This window comes from Metopolophium dirhodum, chromosome 8 (assembly GCF_019925205.1).
Source record: "Metopolophium dirhodum isolate CAU chromosome 8, ASM1992520v1, whole genome shotgun sequence".
In the NCBI taxonomy this organism is placed as follows: domain Eukaryota; kingdom Metazoa; phylum Arthropoda; class Insecta; order Hemiptera; family Aphididae; genus Metopolophium; species Metopolophium dirhodum.
Window position 1 is genome coordinate 6,331,707 of NC_083567.1, and position 25,517 is coordinate 6,357,223.

Here is a 25,517-nt window from a genome sequence, read left to right on the forward strand (position 1 = left end):
CGGTAATTGGTATTTGTCGTGCGCTCCGCGTTCATATTCCGTTCTCACCGTGTCCATGTTTTTGTCATCGCATTGACGCATTCACTACATTTCAGCGATCAACAGTTCCACTACGACTGTGTGCGCAGGGCGAACGCATCGGCCGCCGTGCTCCTTGTGATCATCTCTCCGCCGCCGATTTATCAGCGTTCTTTTACCATAAAATGTTGTTGTTGTAGTGTGTCGTGTGTGAATACTAAACAGTGTGATTTTGTCGTTATCATTATCACGTCGTTTTTTCTATTTAAATTTTATTCATAAAATTAATTTCAGTCTTTGTAATTTATCATAGTGTAACCTTATCCGTTTAAAAAAGTACATTTCTTTTTATTGATAACTTCTCTAAAACGATGATCCACGAGTTTACTTAACTGCGGTCGTTGAGAACTACTGCAGTGACACTTGTCTAGTACGCGTTAATGCGGCATAATATTTAAAAATATTAACAAATAAAAACGTTCGTCGATTCGCCGCGTGTCTTGTGTGTCCGGGGCATCCATGTGCGTCTAGAAATTTTGTTTTTCGCAGTGGGCACCCATCAGCTTTTGAAATGCCTGCTGAAGATGATTCGTCAGTGTTGTCCAACATCTGCGTGGGCCGTGAATGGCTGGCCACCGAACTGTCGTCCAGTAACAAGTGTCAGTTGCTCATACTGGACTGTCGTAGTTCGATGGACTTCTCAGAGTGTCACATCCGCGATGCGGTCAACTTCAGCATACCTACTATCATGCTGAGGCGGTTGGCCGCCGGTAAGATCGACTTGGCGTCCACAGTCAAGTGCACTGATCTCAGAGAGCAAATTGTCAATGCATACAAGGAAAGAGCGTTTGTACTGTACGGTGACGAGCGTTTGGATGATCGCAAGACTACTTCGCCCGTATCGGACACGATGATTGTGTTGGCCAAGCGGTTGCTGAAGGATGGATGCAAGGTTCATTGTTTGAACGGTAAGAGTTTCTTAAGATTATATTCAAGCTATATAGGTACTATGCATTTTTTTATTGTTATATAACTTGGTAATAATATAGAGAGGTACCTTGATTATTATGAAATGTTTCTGTACTTCAACCTAATAATGAATATTATGATTTTAAATATTTTATAATTTTCATAATGATAACATTTGAGTTAGGTAGGTATTTCGAGTGATAGTAATTAAGTAGGTAGTTTATGCATTAGCAATTGTATATTTATGATAATTCTTATCTGACTTGCCCTGTCAGTTGGGCAACCGATTAATAGACTTCTAAATTTAAAAAAAAAATTCTATGAGTATAATGAATTTAAAAAATATCATTCAAACTTGTTGAATATTAATCGGTACCTAGTCGTTAATGGTAAAAATGTTGTTTTTTTTGTAAACTGCAATTTAATTCCATTTTGTACTACAATAAGTGTTTTATTACTTGCTTAATAGGTACATAATTTTTCAATCCCAAGCTATTCAAATACATACATTTATATTTATTTTATTGGTCAAAACTAGTTAATGTATTTAAATTTTTAATGTATATCTTGTTACTTACTAGGTACCCATTTTATCACATTTAACCTTTTGTTGTATTAGTAATGAGTATTAATTGTCTCAACTAATTTGAATTTAATGAATCTACCAATAATAATTATTGGTATTTGGTATTGCGGTATTGGTATGAAATCAAACTATAAACTACCTAGGTACCTATATAGTATTTAAATTAATTATCTATAATATTGTATTGTTATTAATATATTAGATTGCAATTAGTTATGTTAATGATATGTGTAATTTAGTAGGTTTGTAGGTCTCTAGAATAATTTAATTAATTATTTACCTTTTATTTATTAATGAATAGTAGGTATGTTCAATAACTTATGATATTAATGTTAGTTCATGAACAATAGATCATACATTTATTATTCCTTTCGAGTTCTTTAATAAAATAATAAAATTATCATGACTTTGTGTAGTTTTTGGATTAATATTTTCTTATTAAAGTAATTTAAACATTTTGAATAGGTACCTATCATTAATCTTAACAAAATTTTGACATTTTGAGTTGTACCTACCTGTAGTTAAATAATATTAAGAAACCATGTGGTTTTTTTTACAAAAGATAATAAAGTTTTTTGGTTAAATTACTTTTATAATTTGATCTCATTATCATTCCTATGTATATTTACTCTTATTCATTATTATTTACTTACTAGTTACTACCTAAATTAAAATGTAGTTAGTTATTTTAATACCTCCTTGTTGTGTTTGATACACGCTGGTACTATTCATTAGAGTATTCATTATTCACAAGATACAATTATTAACCAGTAGCAGAAATGAAGTTCTAAAAAACTTTTTAATATTATCTTTGTATTTAAAACCAGCTCATTTTTAAATTTTATTTAATTAATAAATTAATTGATTAGGTATTGAAACTGAAAATCATTAAATTATTTTTATTTTTAAAATCAATACTTTATATTGTTAAGTTATAACAGATTAAACATAGTTGATAAAATATTTTTTTTTTGGTTTAATAATCACTATAATGTGGTTGTATAATCTCCATTATTTGTCTATTATACACGTAATATTTTATGTAGGTACCTATATATTGTATATAATCATTAATCAGGGTCTTCCAAACAGAATATTATAAAAATGGAAGGGATGGCATAAAAACATAATTAATAAAATTGAAATAGTAAAACTTGTTATTTAATTTACATGATAATTAGTAACTATTTGGTATTGATAAATATATTAAATTATAATACTTGTTGCATTTACTAGTTTCTAGATTAACGGTTTCAATAAAAAATTAATAAATTTAATAAAACATTATTTTGTTCTTATCCTTACTTAATGTGTTAAAGTTAATATCATCTTAATTTTGGTTTCCAATATGCTTGTTCTACCTATGTATCCAATAATAATTTATTTGATGTCTGATTTCATTAAACTCTTTACTTTTTAGTTTTAAATTTATTTAACAATTTGTGAAAAGTTATGATATTGTTGTTTATGTACTTTTAAATCTTGTACACTATTATTTGTACTACCAACCCATTACTGCTAGTATGTAAATAATCACTAATTACTAATTGGATATATTAATTCAACTTTAACTTGTATGCATAATTTATTTCTATTTATATCCAAACCAATTAATAACAATAAAATGTAGGTATTGAGCTTTCACTTTTCACTGGGAGTTTTCTTACTACTGCAATAATTGTAATTGAAAAATACTATTTATAGAAAGGGTAAATATTATTTCACAATGTTTACCTTACAATAGTGCGAGTGCTTATAGTCAAGTCAATATTTTTATGGTAACTTTTAATGCAATTTTGGTAACACATTTCTAGCACACTCATTTCCCGTGCTTGTACGAATTAGGTGTAATATTTTATATTATGTGTATCCCAATAGTATGTATAAATGCATTATGAATAAAATCGGTATCTAAGCCAAGGCGCACAACATAATATTCGTGGACGGTGTACGTAGGTTTAATCTGCGTTTAGTAACTAGTAAGTAATGATCGCAATGCGATGGTCAGTCTTTTTTCGGAGAATCTGTATTATCCTCCCCTGTCGCCGTCATACTAGCGATCAGAGTTAAGGAAGTCGGCTAATAACGTAGGAATGTCCATTTCGTCGTTTGTGCGTTACAACCGAATCCGATTTATTACAAACCGGTATTGACCGAAAACTGTGTTTGTTAACAATATTCAGCGGAGCTCTCCTCCGACTGTAGGTGTGAACGCTTCTTACGTGCGTACATGGTCGGGTCGGCCATAAAGCTACGGTTACACACACGCAACGCACGCATAGGCGTCGGACCGTGAAAAAAGACACACATTTTGTGTGTGTGGCTGTATAATAGTGTATACTAGAAGATCATAATGAAAACAATTTTTTTTCGGTACACTCCTCATACACACACGCACACTTATTATATTATATTATAATAATGCGACCGGTGTTCATTCATATTTTAATGAACGTCTTATTATTATTATTATTATTATTATTATTCATTCAATGGTTGCATCAGTTTTGTCGATCTCGCCTGTTGCTGGAAACCTTCACGGTCAACTACCACTCGGTCGGTACCCATCCTCGTTGTAGGTGTTGTGACCTAATCAAGGTCGTTTGCGCGACCGGTTAGATGGTGTGCAGTGAGTTCCGCAGGGTGCCGCCGGGAGGTATACCTACCTCCGGGAAATCATTTTCTTTTCTAATCCGATCGATTTGTTGACTCGTCTCCGGTTTATAATCTCCAAAGATAACGAAAATTTCGAATATCCGTCAGTGTCTATGTTGTTAACTGATGTCATCATCAAAAATGCCAAGTATAAATGTCCTACGACGGATCTTCTAGAGGCGAAGCAAATAAATAATGTACGTACCTTAACTCCTGAGATGTTTTGACATATTGTGTCCACGTTAAAACAGAATTTAATCGGCTGATAACTTGTTACTCTTTTTTTCATTAGAAAGTTTATGAATTCTGAGCGTTATGCATTTTAAAAAGTGCCAGTAACTTTCGACTTTTTGTCTGCCCGTCAAAACATTAATGGAAAGTACTTCTATTATATATTATATTTCGTTCGACTTTTTCATAAAACTCGTTCTGTTACTTGTATCCCCCTTCTCAAACGTGAATTGTATCATTCTGTTGTGTCATTTATTATTTTATCTTGAACTTGTACTTGTCTATATTATTATATCACACTTTGGTCTTTCTTTATCGTAGCGTTTTCGGTAATTATTGTGTTAGTATGTATATCTTGTTAGTCCTATATTGCACGCGTTGATTTTGTTAATTTAAATTTTACGATAACTGATTGCTAATTACTAATTAGCGTTTATGACTATACGTTGTAGAAATATTCACCAATTCGAGTTTTGATATAATCAACATAATAATTGTTATTCATTTTCAATTTAAAAGTACCACTTTTTGTTCTTATCTGTTGCAAAAACTACCGTGATTTATTTTTCGTATAATAAATTATATAAGTTTTGGTATAATCTAATATACCTAATAAAATAATTATGTGTTTTTTTTAAATAATGACAGTCGTTTTTTAATTATCTCGGTTTATTCTCATAAAACACTGTAGGTACATATATATGTGGTTATAGTTGTTATTAGTGTAAAGTGTTAACTTTAGCTTAGAAGAGTAAATTCATTATTAAATGTTGTATGCTGCTTCTATGACAACTGCTGAAAATGTAACATTAATTTTTAGTTAAAATTCAATGAAATAAACCTTAATTTTTTGGTTTAAACATTAACAAATAAATGCAATATCTACGTGCAAAATTTAAAAAAAATTATTTAACAAAACAAATTACTTTGTTAACAATAAAATAATATTGATATTCATTAAACATTATGTACTGCACACCATTGCTTTTGTAAATTGACAACTGCAGGTTATTAATATTTGAAATAAGATAATATTATCTATGAGGAAAAAAATTACTTGTATTACTTAAACTTGCTTAACTTGTCTATGAAATATGCTTAAAAATATATGTGAAATAACTTGTTTTATGTATTATTTGTGTCTAATCGAATTGCGTTTCTCAATCGTCCACATTTCTCACTCCCGTCGCACTCACTCAAATATATAAATGCATACAAATCCTTAGTTAAAATAAATATTAAGTTTATCTCTTTTGACGAGATTGAACAATAGTTCAACATATAAATGCCGTTATATGATATGCCGCAAAATTTCGTGGGTGGAAATGAAGGTAGGATCTTGTTTAATGCGATATGCAAAACCAGACAGCATACGCCCGTCTGGTTGGTGTATTTGTATAATACACCTATAGTGACAATTCTGAAATAGCAAACGTATTCCAAACAATATTTACTTTTGTGGAAAAATAATTTTGTATATTATGCATAATATAGAACTATCACCACTGATTGTCGATAACTATCAGCTGCACTTGAATGTTTTTCTTTTCAAATAGGAATTAATGTCAATCCGTATTAATACTAAGCCGTATTCTCTAAGATTCTTCTTTATTCCTCAAAGTAGGATGTTGAAGTCCGATTCTCTAATAAGTGGGGATATAGAGGTAACTTTTAAAATATTTACTATTTTAAAACCTATAGGTACTGTATCCATAATATTAATTTATAGCGTGGCGGTATAAATTGAAAGAATATTATATTATGATTCTTTTTTCTCCACCTGCCTATAAATATTCGTATTTCGATAAAAGGCATAACTTTATAAGTGAACTGCACTGTTGTGATTTTCTATGCTAGTTAGTATAAGGGTTGCCATAAAAACGTTTTATACTGTTACCGAAAATCGTTCGTGGCGTGTATACATTTCGTTGTCCTATCGAAACGACTGCGGCGACAGATGATCATTACACCGAGAGTCGGATAAAACGCGATCAACAGGAAGTCTTATTATTATTATTTTAAGTATTTTCTCATCGTGCACAATTGGCATAGTCACGATGATGTCGGACCGAGAGTACCGGAAACGGCGCGGCGGCGGCTGAGTTGCCTCATCGGGGGCTTGTCCCGCTCCCGTCTCGTTGGCGTGTTTTTATCATTCATCCGTCCTGTTTGCGTGCGTGTGCGTGTGCGTGTGCGTGTGCGTGTGCGTGTGGTGCCGCCGCCGCTCTCAATGGAAACGTCTTGCCCGCCGCCCCCTCATATGGCCGTGTAAGGTTTCCGGCGCGCGCTTAATGAAAACATTATTTTATACATATATATATATCATATACCGGGTAAAACGATTCGCGTGGGACTACGGCGGGCCGGTATACAGTTTATTTTTTCTTATGATTTTTTTCCGTTCCGTTTCTGTATATAACATTCTACTATACCTACTTACAGTCGTCGTAAAACAACATATTATGGAAAAAACGTACCTACGCGCGCACGTGTTTCGATTTTGCAAAACGATAATATCGTAAAATAAAAAAATCATTGCCGCCAATATTACCTGTATATTATTTACGTAATTCGCGATTGTGGCGCCGTGTGTGGGGGCCACGTAGACCTTATATAATATATATATATATATTGGCGAGCTAATCGTCTAGGTGTATTTCTGAGTTTAGATGGTTGGCTAAGCGGATCGGAATCGTTTATAGTAGAAGGTGGATGCAGTTTTGATTATGGGGTCTATCTGTAGATATTGGAGTGTAATATAATATTTATAAACTTAAAATAGGTAATGTTAGTCAATTGATCGTTTTAGAGTTTATTCGATTTTTGATAGCTGCTATAATCATTTATTATTATTATTATTATTTACTCCACCCGGTCTCAGCGCTAAGATATTGTATCGATTATCCTATCGAATTTATTAACCGGTCGGGCCTATATTATAATTATATAGTCCGGATTCCCGGACCCAGATCAGAGGCGGCGCTTCGCCAAATCGGGCTTGTTAAGCAACACGAAAAAGAGTACGCCAAATATAGATCATATTATATTTTATATTATAATATACGTCTTAATGTCTATTTATATGTACGCGGTGACATTAAGTAGGCGGTAGTGATGGCGGCGGCGGCGACAGTGACTGGTTTCTCGGGAGGCTGTGTGACAAGCGTTTATTAATTACTGTTAATCAACTATTTTTTGTCGTTCGCGTTCTGTGGTGTATATTTCGCCGTTCAATTCCAAATTGTGTTCAAATGCTTATTTTAACATATACGTTTATTTTTTGATATATAGTATGTTTCAAAAGTCCCGGTTACCCAAAATAGCTCTGTGACAAACAAAAATATTTTAATGAGGTTTTCTCATAAGTCAACCATAAAAATAAAATTCAATTCAATTTAATTTTACTTCTCTTGTTACAATTTCAAGTAAGTAAGTAACCTAACCTCATTTGGCTATTTTATAGTATAATATACATTCTACGATATGAATGTGTCATGTGTGTGTATGTAGTAAAAATAACATGGCAGTTTTCGTTAGAAATTCGGTATTGCTGACATTGTAATACAAATATTATCATTAATTTTATTGTCCAAAGTACATATTCACCCGACTATTCGTCTGGATTTTAATGTACATTGTTTTGGTTTGCTTGTGATTAAAAAACTTATATCCAAATATAATAATTTACTTTATCAACAAAAAATAAAACCTGGCAACATTGCAGCCGGTTGTAATACTACCTAAATCTTGCTGACGATTTTCGTTAATAAACCTGCAGTTTTCTATGCAATGAATAAATAAGTTCTCCTGGTGGGTCATTTACAATGTGTAAAAATGTTATACAACGAGTCTACCTATAGAGTATAGACCATAATATACATTAAATACCCATTATCGGAACGAACGTGTATAACGTATACGTTTTTGTATCGGAGAATGTATACACATTTGACATTGCCGCCGGACATAACTCAAACGATTTGGACTATGTTTTTTTTCATGAATTGCATTTACGTCATTCACAAGACGTGCGCGCCAGACTTTGGTTAATCAATGATAAACCGGAATCGTCAATCGATCGTAGCAGTTATGTAGCTGTATAATTTTAGTCGTTTCCCACGCAAACGAGTCAGAGAAACGGAAACTGCTCAGGATAGACACGATGTTTTTATTTTATACCCCCACGCACATAAGGGTACAAGTTACGGTTTACCCGTTTTTCACGTTTTAAATTTAATATCGTTATTTTGAATGATATATACAACCATACAGGGTTCATTTAAGTGAGTTATTTTTTCCAACGGGCGAAAAGATCCAATTGAATAGCCGGAAAGAGCGCATGTTTTGTTTCACAACCAAACTGCCGGTATCCGGCCCGTGCGCATGCGTATGTGTATATCCTGCCGTGTGTTTTTAAACTAAACCGGATGTACGTTTCCGGCATTTAGGATCCGTTGCGCGCTTCCTTTTCAGCGGGAGGCCTTGGCGTGCAAAAACCAGTACCCCGGACACGCCTAGTCCGAAAATAAGTCGCCGGTTTCCGTTTCTACTACTGCTGGGAATTTGAAAAACATACAACCTATTTTAAAAACATACGACTCTGGTGCGGATTTCTCGCACTCTGTGTTCTATGAAGGATTTCCGGTGGCGCGTCTATAAACACCCATTTTATATTTAGACACTTTGAATTATTTACCATTTGCAGCGTTCAAAATATGTATATGACAATATGTTAGGAATGTTTTCTTTTAATTTGTGTTGCTGTCATGTGGCCTACTAGGTACTAAGCAATTGGCACTATGCAAATCATTTACTTGTTTATGTTATTGTTGAGACACCCCACTATACCAGCGAACATCGCTTTACTTGTTTGTTTAATATATAATATATCAGATTTAAATGTATGTCTTTGATTAGAATTTTCTAATGTACAACAAAACATTTATTTAGAATGCAATTAACTTTGATTATTCTGTTTAATTACTTAGATGTATTATTGTGTAATAATCATAACTGTTCTACTTAAAGCAGTAATATTACATTTAATACGTCAAAAAATGACCTATGGTTTATCTTATTATATAGTTTAAACTTTAAACTCCGCGTCACGAACCACCAGGCTAGATAATATGCCTTTTATTTTATAAAAATGTTTAAATTATTGAGTATTTATACGAATCCAATCAGTATGTTTGTGGTTGATGACTACATTTTTAGTGTTGTAATAATATTGTTAGAGTATTATTAGCATTTTTTTTAAGTAAAATACATTTTTGTGTAATATTAAACGAATAATATAACTAATAAAATAACCACCTAATAATACCGTCCAAGTATTTATATAATTCTGGAAGTAGATATTATTTTATTTTATATAAATCTATAAGAATAATGTTTTTGGATTAGATGCTGTTGGTTTCGTATTAATTTTACATTTTATTCAAGATAATATTATTCTTAATTATATTTGACCACTTGTGTTGGGCAACTGGCATTCAATAATAGTAGTTAAATATTTTAAATGAGATTATTTCGAACAACAACAAGAGTAATGAACCTGCAGGTTTTTGAGGTGAACGAATATTGAAACATTTTCATAAATAATAATTAATGGTATCACATTATAGCCGGCGAATAGAAATCAGTGCTATAGCGGCGTCAATCGGCGTTGACCGCAGTCAATATAGAATCTGTTAATAATATCATCAATTAAAGTGTATAGTAAAGAACACTTCGTTTTGATCATTTGTGGGCTAACAACAAACCCTGCCAGGACGTGATGTATTTCCCGAGCAGTGTGCAGTGCGTCTGTGTTCATAGTAAGTTAATAATACGTTCGGAGTTGACCTATATATTTGTATGGGCCTCGGCCGGGGGATCGATATAATCGGGCCTGTGAAAACGCGTGGGTCGTTGCTGGTACGGTGGCGGTGGGGTTATTTTATAAAAAAAAGGTCTTTATGTAATGTAGAACGTGTTACGTGATCACGCGCCTTGCCACAGTCAGGTTTTCATATTCATTGAAGCGCACCTCGTGCTAACCCGTGCCCCGTGGTAACCCGACGGCTGAAAATACCACGTGCGGTGCGTCGACCAGCACTGCCCGATTCCTTCCCTGTCCCGTGTGCGTTATTGTTTACTGTTATTTTTTTTTTTTTATAAAGAAAATATTTTTCTATTGAGATTATTTTTATCAACCACAACGATGGTGCCACTGTGGGCGATTTTGAAGTTTGAAAAAATACAATTAAAACCGGTTGACGCCAGCCGTTTATCGAACATTTTGTCCGAGTAGGCGTTCCCGGGGGTTGTTAGTTGTGTTACTGTACGTGGGTCGCCATTGCGTTTCATCTTGACCCATTTTTATGTATGATTACGCGTGCAAAACCTCGACGAGCACCGGACACGTTTGTTTGTTTTACGCGAGAATTATTTTATTTTTGTTCGTGGTTTTTCGTATTATTACTATAACCCGCTCAAGGGGAGAAGAGTGTTCTTGAGTATATCAAGTTGAATAACGCGTACACGACGATAATAATAACTATATAAAAAAAAAATAGATGGGTTTGTTATTTTTTTCCCGTCTGGGGATTAACGCGACCGGACTCGACAAACACTCGGTATATAATATAATATTATATGTCCTGAGAATAAGAGTGTAGGGCGTTGGTGGTGACAGGGTACGCCGTCGTGCGTTCGTTAATAAATCATCCGGTTTTATTGGCAGCCGGTTTCCGGTGGGCCAATTTTGATTTCCGGTCGGGTATCCGCCTGAGCTGTGCGTACTATACGTCTATATTATATATTGTATACTTGAGCCGGTCGGTGCTGGCCGATCGATGCGTCGTTGTTGCAGCCGCCGCCCGGTCCAGATGACGACGACGGGGACCCTTTGTGAGAAGCGCCAATGTTATTTACCACGAGGCGATCAGGCGCGGTGAAGGCGGCGCCCACTCATCGCGAACCCACACACACACACACTGTTACAGGGAATGTTTTCTTTACTTTGACAAAATGAAAAAAAACGAGCGCACGCGTGGGTGGTGGAAAATTTGATATGAAACTTACACACGATTAAAATAATTTTCGTAAACCCTATTGGACATTTTTTTAATTTTCTTTGAGATAAAATATATTATATAATATATTTGCGAGTTTGTATACTACATAATATAATATCATTGGTCGTGGTTTTTTTTCGTTCGAAAATTGTTGACGAATCCCTTTCATTTTATTTTCATCAATAATATAGATAAAACCGTTTTCGTCGTAGGTACTCCCCCGTTCATCTACGATTATTAATGAAATTGCTAAATATTTAGGTAGAACGCGTAATTATAACGGTTATAGCTGGTACATAGTTATTTTGATGTATATACTCTTTTTTTTGTTGTAATTACTAGGTATTTTAAACTTCACATGTCTTGTAATATCAATAATAATCGAAATTTAACTCTATATACATTTAAATAGCATATCGTCACTTTCATTATGTTTTTGAATTTAAAGTTAGAATATTGTCGGCCTGATTTGTGTTACGAACGGATTTCTATGAATAGGCCTGAAGCGTCAGGATGTTGTTACCATATGTTAGTGTATGTTGAAAGACACACCTCGGCCCTCAGGGTTAGGGTATATTATAAATTACCACTTATATACTTATTAACAATGAACTAAACATCTAAATAAATATCATCCATATGTTACGACTTACATGTTGTATAGTATGTATTATAATGCAAGCAAAATAGTTGACGACGTTAAGAATTCAACCATTATGTATTTATGTACAATATACATATATATTAGTCACGTATATAAATAATGATGATTTGTATCAAACACTTCAATGAATCCATAAACAACGAGTTTTGGACACAGCTTGTTACCAGAGGATTTTATGTGAAGTAATAAATTAAAACATTGAAGCCTTGCCATGTGAATAATGCACTGATGCACTGAAATCATTGAAAAGGCATGACGAAATTCTAAAATAGGTTTTTCATGAAAACTAACCATTTTATAGCAAAGGTATGTTAAATGTTCGATTATGGTGTATTCGGATATAACAAACCAGCAGAAAAATAATAACTACATATTTATTATTAAGATTATAGGTATGTCAATTTGTATAAATTTAATTTTAACATGGAAACTATTTTTGGCATTATATTACGAAAATCCTTAAATCATTATAAAAACTATTCCTACACTCGTTTAATTAGTATATCTATTAATTAGTTTTTTTTAATTGTATATAAGTAATGCACTTTGGGTCAGTTGACGAACTGTACCAAATTAAACGTCGATATCTACCCCCTTCCCTTAAACAAACACTTTCCAATTAATTCATCAGTCAAGGCTCATCACCTATTATACTTAATAAATGATTATCTTTTAATGGTCATTATTCATTAACCCATAACTTTATTTCCACACGACCACCACACTCCTTAGCACCACAATATAGAATTTCAATCGATGCTCAAAAACCCTCCGCTCAAAAAGACGAAAATGTATCGCGTTAAAATATCATGAACCGTGGTGATAGACATTAGTAATGAATACAATGTTAAGGGTTTGACTTTCGGAACCTACTCATAAAAAATTTATTTATAGCAGTAGTCAGTAAGTATTAAGTAATAACTACTGTTAGTTATTACTTAGTAGACGTGGTAATAGAAAACTCGTTAGCTCCGGAAACGGAACGGTAGTTTCGGACTTGGGTTAATCGTATATAGACGTACACGTGTGAAAATAATTTCTTAAGATATATACGTATGCACTCACTAAGCAGGGTAAGCAAACTCGAAAAAATAATTCTTATATTTATTTATAATATATTTAGCCGTAGACGTTGATTATATTTCAAATAGTTGCGCGCTTTCCGCTCCTCTAATCCTATGTGCAGATACTTGATTTGTCACCAGATCTGCTGTTTCCTTATAAAATTATTGTAATCAATCATGCAATAACGATGGTGTTAATATTTTTTTTCAGAGAGTTTCCACGCGTTCCAACAATCGTGTCCAGAATGGTGTGAATCGTTTTTGGAACGTTGCGCCCGTGCCAACGACGACATGACCGGTTACATTGGTGACACGGACACCCTGATGGGATTGCGGTCGCTGCACATCACCCCATCACTTGTGCCTCACACCCGGAACTCACGCCGCCAGCACCAGTTACTGTCCGTCCTCAGCACATCACCCGAGAGCTCCGGTGGTTCGGACATCGACAGCCTGTCTGATGTGGACAGCTCCAGTTCGATACTTGGCTACGACGAGGACCGTGATTTTCCCGTGGAGATCCTACCCGACCTGTTCCTCGGTAACGCGACCAATTCGGAAGACTTGGAATGGCTCAAGAAACACCGGATAGAGGTAATTTCATAATATGTCCCATAGACCTAAACAATTTTTTGCAAGCTTGTTCAGTAAGGCAGCATTTTAGCCCGTTAATCTTTTTAAAGTGTGGTTACTTGCAGCGTTTGGACGGGCCTGTAGTCGACGTCTATATGTCGAGCTCTTCCACTGTTTAACTCTGTAGGGAGGCCGTAAAAAATTATGATTAAATATAGGTAACCTAACCTAAATATAACTACCTATATAATATTATATTTTATTACCTATTTTATATCATATTATAGAATATATACCTATATATTATTAAAAAATTCGTATTTATACTTTAATAATACATATTTTAATATTGCTACAAGTCAAATCAAATTAAATAACAGGTATAAAAGCAACTATATGGTTGACATTTAGAATTTGGTTGGAATTTTATGGAAAAAAACATTAATTAGTACGAAAATACTTGTTTTAATATAATATTTGCCCATAAATAATAATATTAATTATATAGGTAGGAGTTATCATAAACCATATACATAATATAATTAATATTATATTCTAGGAAATGTAATAAATTATAATAGAATAATAACAATAATAATATGTGTATTTTATAACATATTATGTTTTTGCATACCTAGGTATTGTTGTCTAGTGTACATGTAGTACTTCATATGATTTCATACTTATGTAATTAGCTGTATGTTTGGTGAAATAATAAATGGTTTCTAAACGGCTCTAAAAATAATTTTTAACTGATAGTAAACTCATACAAAAAGCTAGAAAATAAACCAGCAAATTAGATAAAAATGTAAAAAATTCTAAACGGGCTGTCTAATTGCAAAGGGCCGAAGTGCCGAATTATAAAATAGTATAACAAACTATATAACTAATTATAACTAACTAGCGCTTAAGGCGACGTTACAGTGACATTTGTCGTCTCCGTCTTAAAGCGCGTAACATAGCAACTTTTACGCTCAGCAGAACACATTTATCTCCGTTACTTTAAAAAGCGAATTGAGTTCTTATAAAATTTAACTGCAAGATTATTATCTAGACATTAACTTAGACTTTTTATTATATTTTAATTTTAAAGCGAGTTATGTGTATTTTATAATTGTAAACTGTTTGTACATCTTAAAATACTCATAACTCGCTTTAAAATTAAAATATAATAAAAATCCTATGTCTTTCTCTAGATAATAATCTTACCTTTAAATTGTGTAAGAGGTAAATTTGCTTTACTTTTTAAATTAACGGAGATAAAAGTGTTCTGCTGAGCGTAAAATTCGCTATGTTACGCACTTGTAAGACGAAGACAACAAATGTCACTGTAATGTCCCCACGTCCCCTTAACCTTAAATCTTAATATAATATTAATATTGTATATTCCACAATTAATAATTGGTTTGCTCGTTTGATTTTTTTTTAGTATATTTTGAACGTTACATCGGACTTGCCTAACACTTTCGAGGAACAAGGACATATCAAGTACATGCAGATACCCATTTCCGATCATATGGGACAAAACCTTGCCAGCTTTTTCCCTCAAGCAATAGAATTTATCGGTGAGTTTATACGGTAAATTTTTCTATCACTTCAATTTACGATTGGGTCCCAACTCCCAAGTTTATTCCCTACCTTGGGCGTGTCATCTGTGGTGACGGGTTACATATTACAGGTTACGTATTACGTATTTTTATGATAGATGTATTATCGTGCCGCAGGTGTTTGTCAGTGTTTCGCCGAAATATTAAACGCAATAAACGTCGCTACTGTGGGCGAGGAAGTAGTGGGTTTTCGCACATGTCCATGATTTTATCCCGTCGCACTATTCTGCCGGTCAGTTTCGAAATTGAATTGCAAAAAAAATGTACAATATGTATGTTGGCGGCGGTAGTAATGAGTGTTGAGAAAACTCAACTTTGCGTAGCGTTTTCTTGTTGTTTACTTGTTTCCTACTAATCGTACGTGTTAATGGTTCTCAAGACAGGTTCTAATTTTATCTGGCGTACGACTCTATTCATTTTATATCAGCTATTCACTGTTTATTGTAAATTGAACATTTCCTTTTTAAATTTAGATCTCTAAGTGGTGTGACATATTTATATTGCAATTTCCATGTCACTGTATACCTTAAATGACGATGAAGTGATGCATGATGTATTGTTTATTCTTTTCTACCGTGTGAGTTTGAAATATCACCGATTGCGCATGCACGTTAAATATCAAAACTTTGGATGTTGACATTTCCAAGGCACACATCGTATAGAAATATTTTTTTATGTAATTCAATAAACATAATAAAAGATTCAGTGAGATCGGTATGTGATTATAGTTTTAATACTTTATTTCCTATAGGTACGGTGATTAATTATATATATTATACTATACTCAAATCGTATACAACAAATCCGTAATATGTCTATGAACATAGAATTTTTTCTCAAATGCTTAATATTCTCGAGTGACGTGTTTGTATTTATTAGTTATTGTCATTTTTTGAAATATCATTTTTGGTCATATAGGTTATACGGTCTTAAGTCATAACAGTTTATGACATGATTAGTAGCCGCGAGTACATAATATTATATTTGAAATATTTTCTTAAATAGATTATGGTGGATCGATATTGGCGAACGGACTGTGGACAAGAAACACGTGTTCCAGGAGTTCTTGGCGACCGTGCATTTTTTTAACGCCTTAAATAACCCCGAAAAGAATTTTAATTAAATGTCCGTCCGCCGCTGTACGATGCGTTAAAATTACGTTTATTTTTTCCCCGTCGTACACCTATAATTAAACGCGTATTTGAAGTATATATTAAAAAAAAAACGTCTAGCGTGTGATTTCTTGGCAGTGTGATATTATTTTCATGAAATTTCTAACTCTGTACACATATTTAGTGGTGGTGTCGTATTGTAGAAAACATATATACTCTATATTACTCGTGGTGCGTGAGTATATTCTTGTGCGCACGCGCTGGTTGATTCCGTGAATGAAGACGCCCACGCAGTCTGCCGACGTATATTATGTCGGAATGAAAATGCTCCCACGCGCGCCGGATCCACGTTATAACACGCGCACGGAATCGAAACACGGAGTGAAACTGTTTGGTGGTGGAGTGGGGGTGAGGAGGTTGGCGTCCCCATCAACAAGTTACGGAATATCGGGAGCCGGGAGGGGTAGCCGTGTAGGAGTAGGAGTAGTAGGAGAGTAATGTTTTTAAATGGTGAGGGGGTAGAGAGACATTTTATCAATGAACTGAACCTTTGAATGAGAGTGGGCCGTCGCATTGGTCGTTGCGCGCGTGCGCTCTCGCACCATGTCACGATCAATATCCGGGTCAAAGCAGTGTATATGATGGTATTGTCTGTAAGGGAGGGCCGCCGACAGTGCACTGCCACTACACCCCCGGCAATGATGATAACACACAGTACGCACCACCCTCTCGGTCCAGAGACGAAATATCTCGCCGTACCCTCGACCCTTGCGCGAGAATATCGGTCACTATTCGTTGACCCGGCTAAGTTTCGCAACTTATCAGATCGTTCGTTGCCGGGAATGACGAAGGTTAGCTAAAGAATATTGGTTATTTAAGATTCGATTTTGTGTACACCATTTCAACTACAGTATTACATTAATGTAAGAATGTTAGATCGATACAGTTTGGGGTAATGGGGCTAAACGAATGTAATAAAAATACAAAAAGTAGAGCCTCCGCTCCTATACAGGAACATCATAATATGACGTGATCAAGTTTCGCAGAGGGCTTTTCCATCAACCCACACCTTCATAATCGATCCGACACAGATCTATACTTGCTGTTTGATACGAAATAATTTACTATATCGTTGCGATGTTATCGAATTTATTAATTCCGAATTAAATTAGAAATGGTTTATAATAAATTGCAAAAATAGTAAATTTAACTCTGCAGTCGAATTTTTGGCGTCGTTTGCAACGATTTTAATCCACGCCGTACGTGTACACAACGCGACTACCGACTAGTTTCTGTCGTTTCTGACTCACTGGATTAGTTCCGGCCGCGGCGTGACATATCCGATGACTATAATACGCACCGGTCACCGGGGAAGGAATGCGATTATTTCCGTAGTTGACTACACTATTAATTTGGGAAAGATGCAATTTTTAAAGTTTTTGATGTTTACGTATTTTTGTTGTTCTCAAAAAATAACTAACGGGTTATTATTTTTATGATTTAATATATTGTGTGGGTGTGGTTGTTGACGAATCATAACACGATAATATCCAATATATTATTATATAATCGTATGTGGTGGGTCGTGGGTAGGCAATTAACGGCGCGAGCAGTGGCTGTTTATTTGCGTCACTGGATGCGAGTAAGTAAAAACTTCCAATTTAAATCAAATTTCGAAATATATAATATGACGACGAAGACGATGGTGATGAATTGATGAGACAAAATCATACATAAATAGAATATAAATACAATGGGAAGCAGTCTGTTTCAGCAACGTTGAGTTGGACGGATTTTAAATGAAAAAAAAACAGTAGCGTAACAGTATATTTTGTCCACAACTTTCTCAGTGTTGTGGCGCTTTGATCGAGCTAATTCTCACCGTTTCTCTAACCGTTGGCCTTCTCATCGAATAAATATTTTCGACAAACTAAACAGACACCACTTACACTGCTCTCTCCTGTCGTCGTCGGACGTCGGCGCGCTCAGAACTTTAAATGGTTCCTCGGATTTATCTTAAAAAATATAACTGTATTATTATTAAACTTTTAACGATGTGAGTCCCCTACTTAATCTATAATTTGAGCGCAATGGTGAATGAAATATGCATGTGTGTTGCCGAGCCTCGAGGCGGTTGGGATTAATTTTTAAGGGCCATTGAGGCAGTATACATTGTATACATTTTCCGGTATAAATCGTCGTTGTGTGTTTTTTATTCATATTATTATTTATACGATATACACCTAATAATATTGTATACATTATACAATATACTATATGTCTATAAACATACATCTTACATACGATACGGGTTTGATTTTTTAATGATATTACTTATTTCGTAATATTTTTCCTCGGTTACAAACAATAATATTAATAATAATAATGATATACGACGGAAATGGATTTAAAAATTTACACAATAGCACTGCAGTCGGTCGTGTCCATACACAATGGCCGCAACGTACGTAATATATAATATTATTATTATTATTATTATTATTATTATACCTCGTAGCGGATTCCCGCCTTCCTGTGCGCGTAACGTCCTGTTGATATTTCCGTTTTAATTTTCCCGTGAGCCGTCCGCATACGCTTAAATGCCTAAGCACTAAATAGTTAATACCGTGTGCAACTTGTTCTAATAGTGTTTGTACGCTCTCAAGATTGAGTACGTTGATGACGGAAGTGGTGGTTGTTGTTTTCGATTTCGTTTAGGCACGGTTGTTAATTTTTTACCTAGCTTATTTACTCATAAGTTATAACTAGGATAATTTTTAAATATTAATCCCAATTCACGTGTCTTATGCTGTTATTCATATAATAGGTTCTAACTTGTAGTAACTCACGTAGAACAACTTGAAAAATACAATAACGAAATAACGAATATAAATTTGAATGCATAACATAATAATATATTATATTAGTTATAATTAATTATGTTTAATGAAAAATCGGGCAAATCCTCATCTGAAAAGTTATAAACAGTGTAACACCTTTTACAATTCCGTTCAAACCCAATTATATGTTAATACAGTTTATAGAAGTATACTTAAAATTTGAATAAATACATAATATTGGTATAAGCGTTGTCGGTGAGTTCGCCGGATGTGTATTTATATATATATTTTATTATGTCCATTGTCCGTAAATGTGGGCAATTCTTCGAATAAAGATAACAAAGATTGCGCAATGCTTCTAAGATTTAGATTTGCCTATTGTTTTTTTAACCGAAGCTAAAACGCGCCGCCGCCGCATATGTGTTGATTTTCTCACGGTGCTTTTTAGTCGTGCCATTTAATAACATTTCCTCCACTGTGCACAAGGCTACTTAAGTACTTAGTGATTCTTAAACATTTAACGTATAATGATAACATTCCTAGCTAAATTATTTGAAACCTCAACGTGTGAACACTGGATACGTACTGGGTACCTAAGCACCAGTGTTGGGTAGTAACGTAACGCAAATTACAAATTACTGTAACAAAGCTACTTTTGCAGTAACGCTGTAGTAAATCCATTATATTTTATTTAAATCAACGCAATTTCAAAAGTAATTTCTATGAAGTAACGTGTTATTTTCCACGTTATTATAATAAGTAGAGTTATGAATGTAGAATGTCTGAATGTATGATAAAAACTTGGGGCTAGGATATTTGAGAAAAATTAATACAATTTATTTAGGATTCCGAAAGTTGTTATAATAAATAATAATTAACAATATTATTAAAGTTCCCATGAACATTATACATTTTGTTCATGTATAACATTAAGTCATTAAGAGGAGATTTAGGTTCCGTAAGAATCCCGATTTTTGAAATTTTAATTTCTAAGTCCAAAAAATAACTGTGTGCCTACTACTTATTATTTGTTATAGACTGATTTTGTAATTAATTTTTTTTAAAAGTAACGTTCTTTGTAACGCTCGACCTTTTGAATGTAAAAGTAAAGTAACGCGAATTTAATTTAAATAAAAATATTTAATGTAACGAGTAACATAGTTTTAATTACTTATTAAAAATAATTTACCCAACACTTCTAGGTACGTTTTTAATGGCTGAATTACAAATATTTTTTTTACAAAAAGAGAAGACAAGAAATTAAATTGAACGGTTTTTATTATTATTTCGATGACAATATTTTAGTTTTAGGAATTTACAAACATTTTAAGTTTAAAATTATGATTAATTATTATTTTATTATAAAAGAAATGTATTAAAATATGAATTTGTGTTTGTACATTGTAATAAATTTGAACACCTGTATCATAATACACAAATCGGCATTTAGTGCCAACTGCCAAGCCAGCCACGAGCCACCAATTAAATACATTTTTATCACGAATCAAAATATTGTAAAAATCGTTGTACTTGTACAGGTTAATCTTTATCAACTATTAAGTATAAGTTGTATAGCACTCACATGTAACAGTTCGTTTTGTAATCGGGTCATTGAAGTTTCGAATAATATTCATGTGAAGCCATTTGGGTTTAATATGTTATTATTTAACTAAATAATGTCTAATAACATTGCCATCAATTATTAGACGAAAGTTTTGCTCTATATTCTATTGGATTCAACATCCCATGGCACTGCACTTGACCTGTAGGCTGTAGGGCTCTTGGTATTTGTAATTACAGGTGTATCAAAAATATCGCCAGGAGTAATGTTCGCTTATTCCCCGGCTTTTACCTATTGATCATTAGTATTAATAGGTTACACTATAGTACTATTATACACAATGAATTGTATAATCGTATATTGTGCACACGACCCGCGTAATTGGCTCGTAGTTTGTTATCGTCGTCGAAAACAAACAGGTGCCACATCCGTTGATGTGGGTTTTCATTAATAGCGACAGAATCAATTTTAATATTAATAACTAATAAGTATAAATAAATAATAATAATTAATAATAATATAAACACACACCATTACAACAGTCGTTGATGTATTTGGTGCATGTTTGTACTAAACCGGGTCGACCGAAATACCGATATCCACGAATTCAACTGCAAAGTATAATATTATTATACTATGCACACATGCCATATGGGTTGATATTATGATATAATAATAATTACTACCATTTCCATGACGCGGGGGCGCTATTATACTTGCGTGGGTGAAAGGGCTTATGTACGAAAATAACCACGTGCAATAAAGCCGACGAAATCCATGGTAACAACTAACAGGTACGCTTACGTATGCCTTTAAATAAACCTTTTACCGGCGTCTGCGTGCTCGCGTGTATTTATTTCAGGAGTCACGTGGTTAGTTGTGTTTTAGTGTTGAATGTTGATCGTGACTGACCGTTGTCGCGTTCTTAGGTGAGCCGTGGGCGGTTGTTTGCATTTACAAATTGCAAAACAGCGGCGGCCCAGAATATGACCTCTATTATTATTATTATTATTATCATTATCATTATCATACTTAAAAATTGTGTTGTATTAAATTCATTTTTGAACAAATATCCGTATAGTTCATGCAACTTACAATATTGATTAGAATGTATGTGTATAGTAACTTGTCTAAGGTATGTGATTTTTTGTCAACTTTTACGTCAATATAAAAATCTAGTTTTATATCTCAAAATAAATAATTTTCGAAAACGCGATTTTCGCACAATTATTGCACATTCAGAATTTTAACTTAAACATCAAAAAATATTTCGATGTTTTCCCTTTTAAGTTGTTGTTACTTGTGAGTCTACGAACAGAGATTTTAAGTTTTCTTAGAAAATTAAGGTGATGAGCTTTCGATTTTGTTTTTATATTGTTCTCCCTTGTCTCCCCCCCCCCCCCCCCCTTGGAGTTCAGACCTCACTCGATCGCGATTTCAGTCGTATCTCTGGAATAAATAATAATAACCGATAATTTGTTTGTACTATAATATATGTAAACATTATACATAATAATATGTTGGGTTGTTCGTTGCAGATAAGAGTCGGGCGCAGAAAAAAGGCGTCCTGGTGCACTGTCTGGCGGGCATATCGCGTTCGGTGACGGTGATGCTGGCGTACCTGATGGCCCATCGGCAATTGACGCTGAACGAGGCGTACAACATGGTGCTGAAACGCAAGGCAAACATCGACCCGAACTTCCACTTCATGCAGCAGCTACACTCGTTCGAGAAGCAGCTGCTGGACGCCCGGACTCAGTCCAAGCAGCAGTCGGCCAACTCGACGGGCTCGTCGACGTCCAGCTACCTGAGCCCGCTGTCAACGGCCGTCCAGAGTCCGGACAGCGGCATCGAATTCGACCGATGGACGCCCGGTACCGGCGGATGAGAAACGTTTGAGGGCGACGACCAACACCGACGATCGCCCCAGACCAAGTATCGCTTCTGACCGAACGCCGCCGCCACTTCATGTATTATTCTACAATTACTACTATACTACTACTACTACTACTACTACTACCACTACTACTACTACTATTACTACTATTACTAAGCAGTCGTCACAGCCTTCGTTTCCTAAACATTTTTTTTTTCTTTTACAATGCCCAATTAGACGTACATTAATTTTTTTTAAATGAAAACTTCAAAAGAATGTTATTAAATTCAATTCTGTGTCAAGTGTCAACGTATTTTAGCTTAACGCGCGCAACATACTTCGATTATATACGACTGCTCCCTCCCCCATTTTTGTCAATAGTGCTCATCATACTTATTATTATTTTTTTTTTTTTTAAATTTAAATTGCACAATTCTTTAATTTATTATTTTATCCGTATTGTTAAAGACTAATATTATAATATAATTTTTATAAGTTATTATACCTTCGATTATTTTCTCGATATTTATTGCGTACAATGTTCCAAGCCAGTGTAACTACGCGTTAAAAAAAAAAAATAGTAATAATAAGGATTTTTATCATTGCGTTTCATTGATGAGGTGCTGAAACATTATTTTTTGTATAATATTCATTCAAGTATTACATTTACCACCTGAAATGTGGAACATGTTGTCTATTTTAAAATAATTGTCATTGTTATATATTTTATACTTAATTTATTTATGTTGTACTGTAAATGTTTATATTTCTAGACTGATTTATGGTCCGATGCCATTTAATTTATTCGTTCGGCGATTTTAAATTAGCTGTATTATTGATGACGTTCATGTTAATATTATATGATTGATTGTGTGAAAGTCAATTTTTTCTCATTATCTTCGTTAGCCTTAGATCATAAATTTAAAACATGTGTTTGTATGTCATTAAGTGTTGTAACTATTAATTTATTTTTAAATTCAAATTACAGCGTTTATACATTACTTTATTATATTATATTATATTATTATAATACATTAAAAAGATTTTTAATGTCTATTCCATATTTTAATAAATTATAATATTAACATGGGTTACCACTTAATGAAATGATGGCCAATTGTATAAAATTTTAAAATGTAAGCAAATGATTGTATTTTGTATTAGGCCCTATATTTTGTAATTATAGTGCCATAACCAACCTCAGACGATTGAGGTAAACAATATAAATGTGTGTTAATGTAAACGATTATGATATATGATAATAATAAATATATTTAAAAGTATAATTATTGGTAAAATTATAAAGAATAGATAATATGCTCTCAGTATATAAATAAGCTTTAAACAAACATATCTCCTACTATTTACTGAGGAAATTATTCAGTCGACCAACAATACAGTCAATTTAGGAGGACGTCGTACTTGCATGTGCTGTCTCCGTCTGACACTCATACGGCATATCAAATTTTCGTTCACTAGTTTCAACAGTGTGCTGTTAGTTTTGATATTAGTGTGCATTTTTACCTATTATCAAACTTTTAGGTAAGAATATTATCTGTGTTTTCTTGTTGGTTTCTACGATATTTTAATTTTTAAGTGAGTTTTGAGTATGTAACATATTAATATATTCAAATACTCATAATTCACTTAAAAATTAATATATTGTAAAAGAGCCAATGGGAGCTCACCAATAATGAATGTTCTTATTTCAACATTTGATAATAGGTCAATTCAGTCAATATAAAAACTTAGAGCACACTATTGGAACGGGTAAACGAAAAATATTTTTTTTTTTTTGGTAATTAAATTATTTCTAAGAAACTTTATTGCTTAGTCAAGTCACATTACTTTTGAGTTAAAAAAGTAACTTTGTTAAAATTAAATTTTTATAAAAATATCAAAGGAGTTTAATAATTAAGCTGTCGATACAAAGTTATGACAATCAACAGACAACAATATGGAATTATATAAAATGTTTATTTAATAAGCAAAAAAAGAATTAACTCACTATTATGTATTTTTTAAATTTATTTAAAATAATGCATTTTCCAAATTATTACTTATTAAAAATAAAATCTTGTTGTCAGAAAATCGCACTAACATAATACATTTGCATGTATTATCAATTGTTTCTTAAAATATATTTAAAAAAATAAACTAACATTTAATTAAGTATTTTTATTACAAAAAAGTAACTTTTTACTAACTAATTAGAATAACAAGTAATTAAATTATCATTAAATTACTTCTATAAAGTAATTGTGTCACAGTACCTTATATCTAACTTCCCAACAATCCCAACAGTGGACCAGGTGACAACATCAATCCGAAGCAACAATGTCCTTGACAATTTACTGGTTGCTTAATGATCATCATCATAAGTCATAACAAAATGTTGCTTCCTATTATAAATGGATACAATAGTATACAAATATAATACTTAGAAATAAAAAATAATGTTATACTGACTATAGAGGTGTTTTTATGTTAAAGAGGAGCTTGGCTGCTTTAGAGGCTTAACCCCCCAGAATTTTGATTTATCTAAAATATTCTAAATTAAAAAAAATATAATAATAAAAAATAATATGCTCCAATATCTGTTGTTATTTGATAAAACAGCAAAAAGACATGTTTCAGTGATCAATGCAGAATGCTTATACAAATTATTTGTGCTATTATCTTTATTTAAAAACAAATATT

At 33.3% G+C, this 25,517-nt stretch overlaps 1 protein-coding gene across 1 annotated transcript; it reads left to right on the top strand.

The window, feature by feature from the left end:
• The first annotated feature begins 8 nt into the window (after positions 1-8).
• On the top strand, positions 9-24,103 carry LOC132950317 (dual specificity protein phosphatase Mpk3). Its single transcript, XM_061021721.1, has 4 exons — positions 9-986; positions 13,460-13,842; positions 15,251-15,386; positions 22,480-24,103. The coding sequence occupies exons 1-4, from the start codon at positions 590-592 to the stop codon at positions 22,827-22,829; spliced, it is 1,266 nt and encodes a 421-aa protein (XP_060877704.1). The 5' UTR covers positions 9-589; the 3' UTR covers positions 22,830-24,103.
• Positions 24,104-25,517: the final 1,414 nt, after the last annotated feature.

Excerpts from the sequence above, each read along its gene's own strand:
- LOC132950317 (XM_061021721.1), top strand. The coding sequence starts at position 590 with ATGCCTGCTGAAGATGATTCGTCAGTGTTGTCCAACATCTGCGTGGGC. Across the intron at positions 13,843-15,250 it reads TCAAGAAACACCGGATAGAG|TATATTTTGAACGTTACATC; the intron begins GTAATTTCATAA and ends ATTTTTTTTTAG. Across the intron at positions 15,387-22,479 it reads TCAAGCAATAGAATTTATCG|ATAAGAGTCGGGCGCAGAAA; the intron begins GTGAGTTTATAC and ends TGTTCGTTGCAG.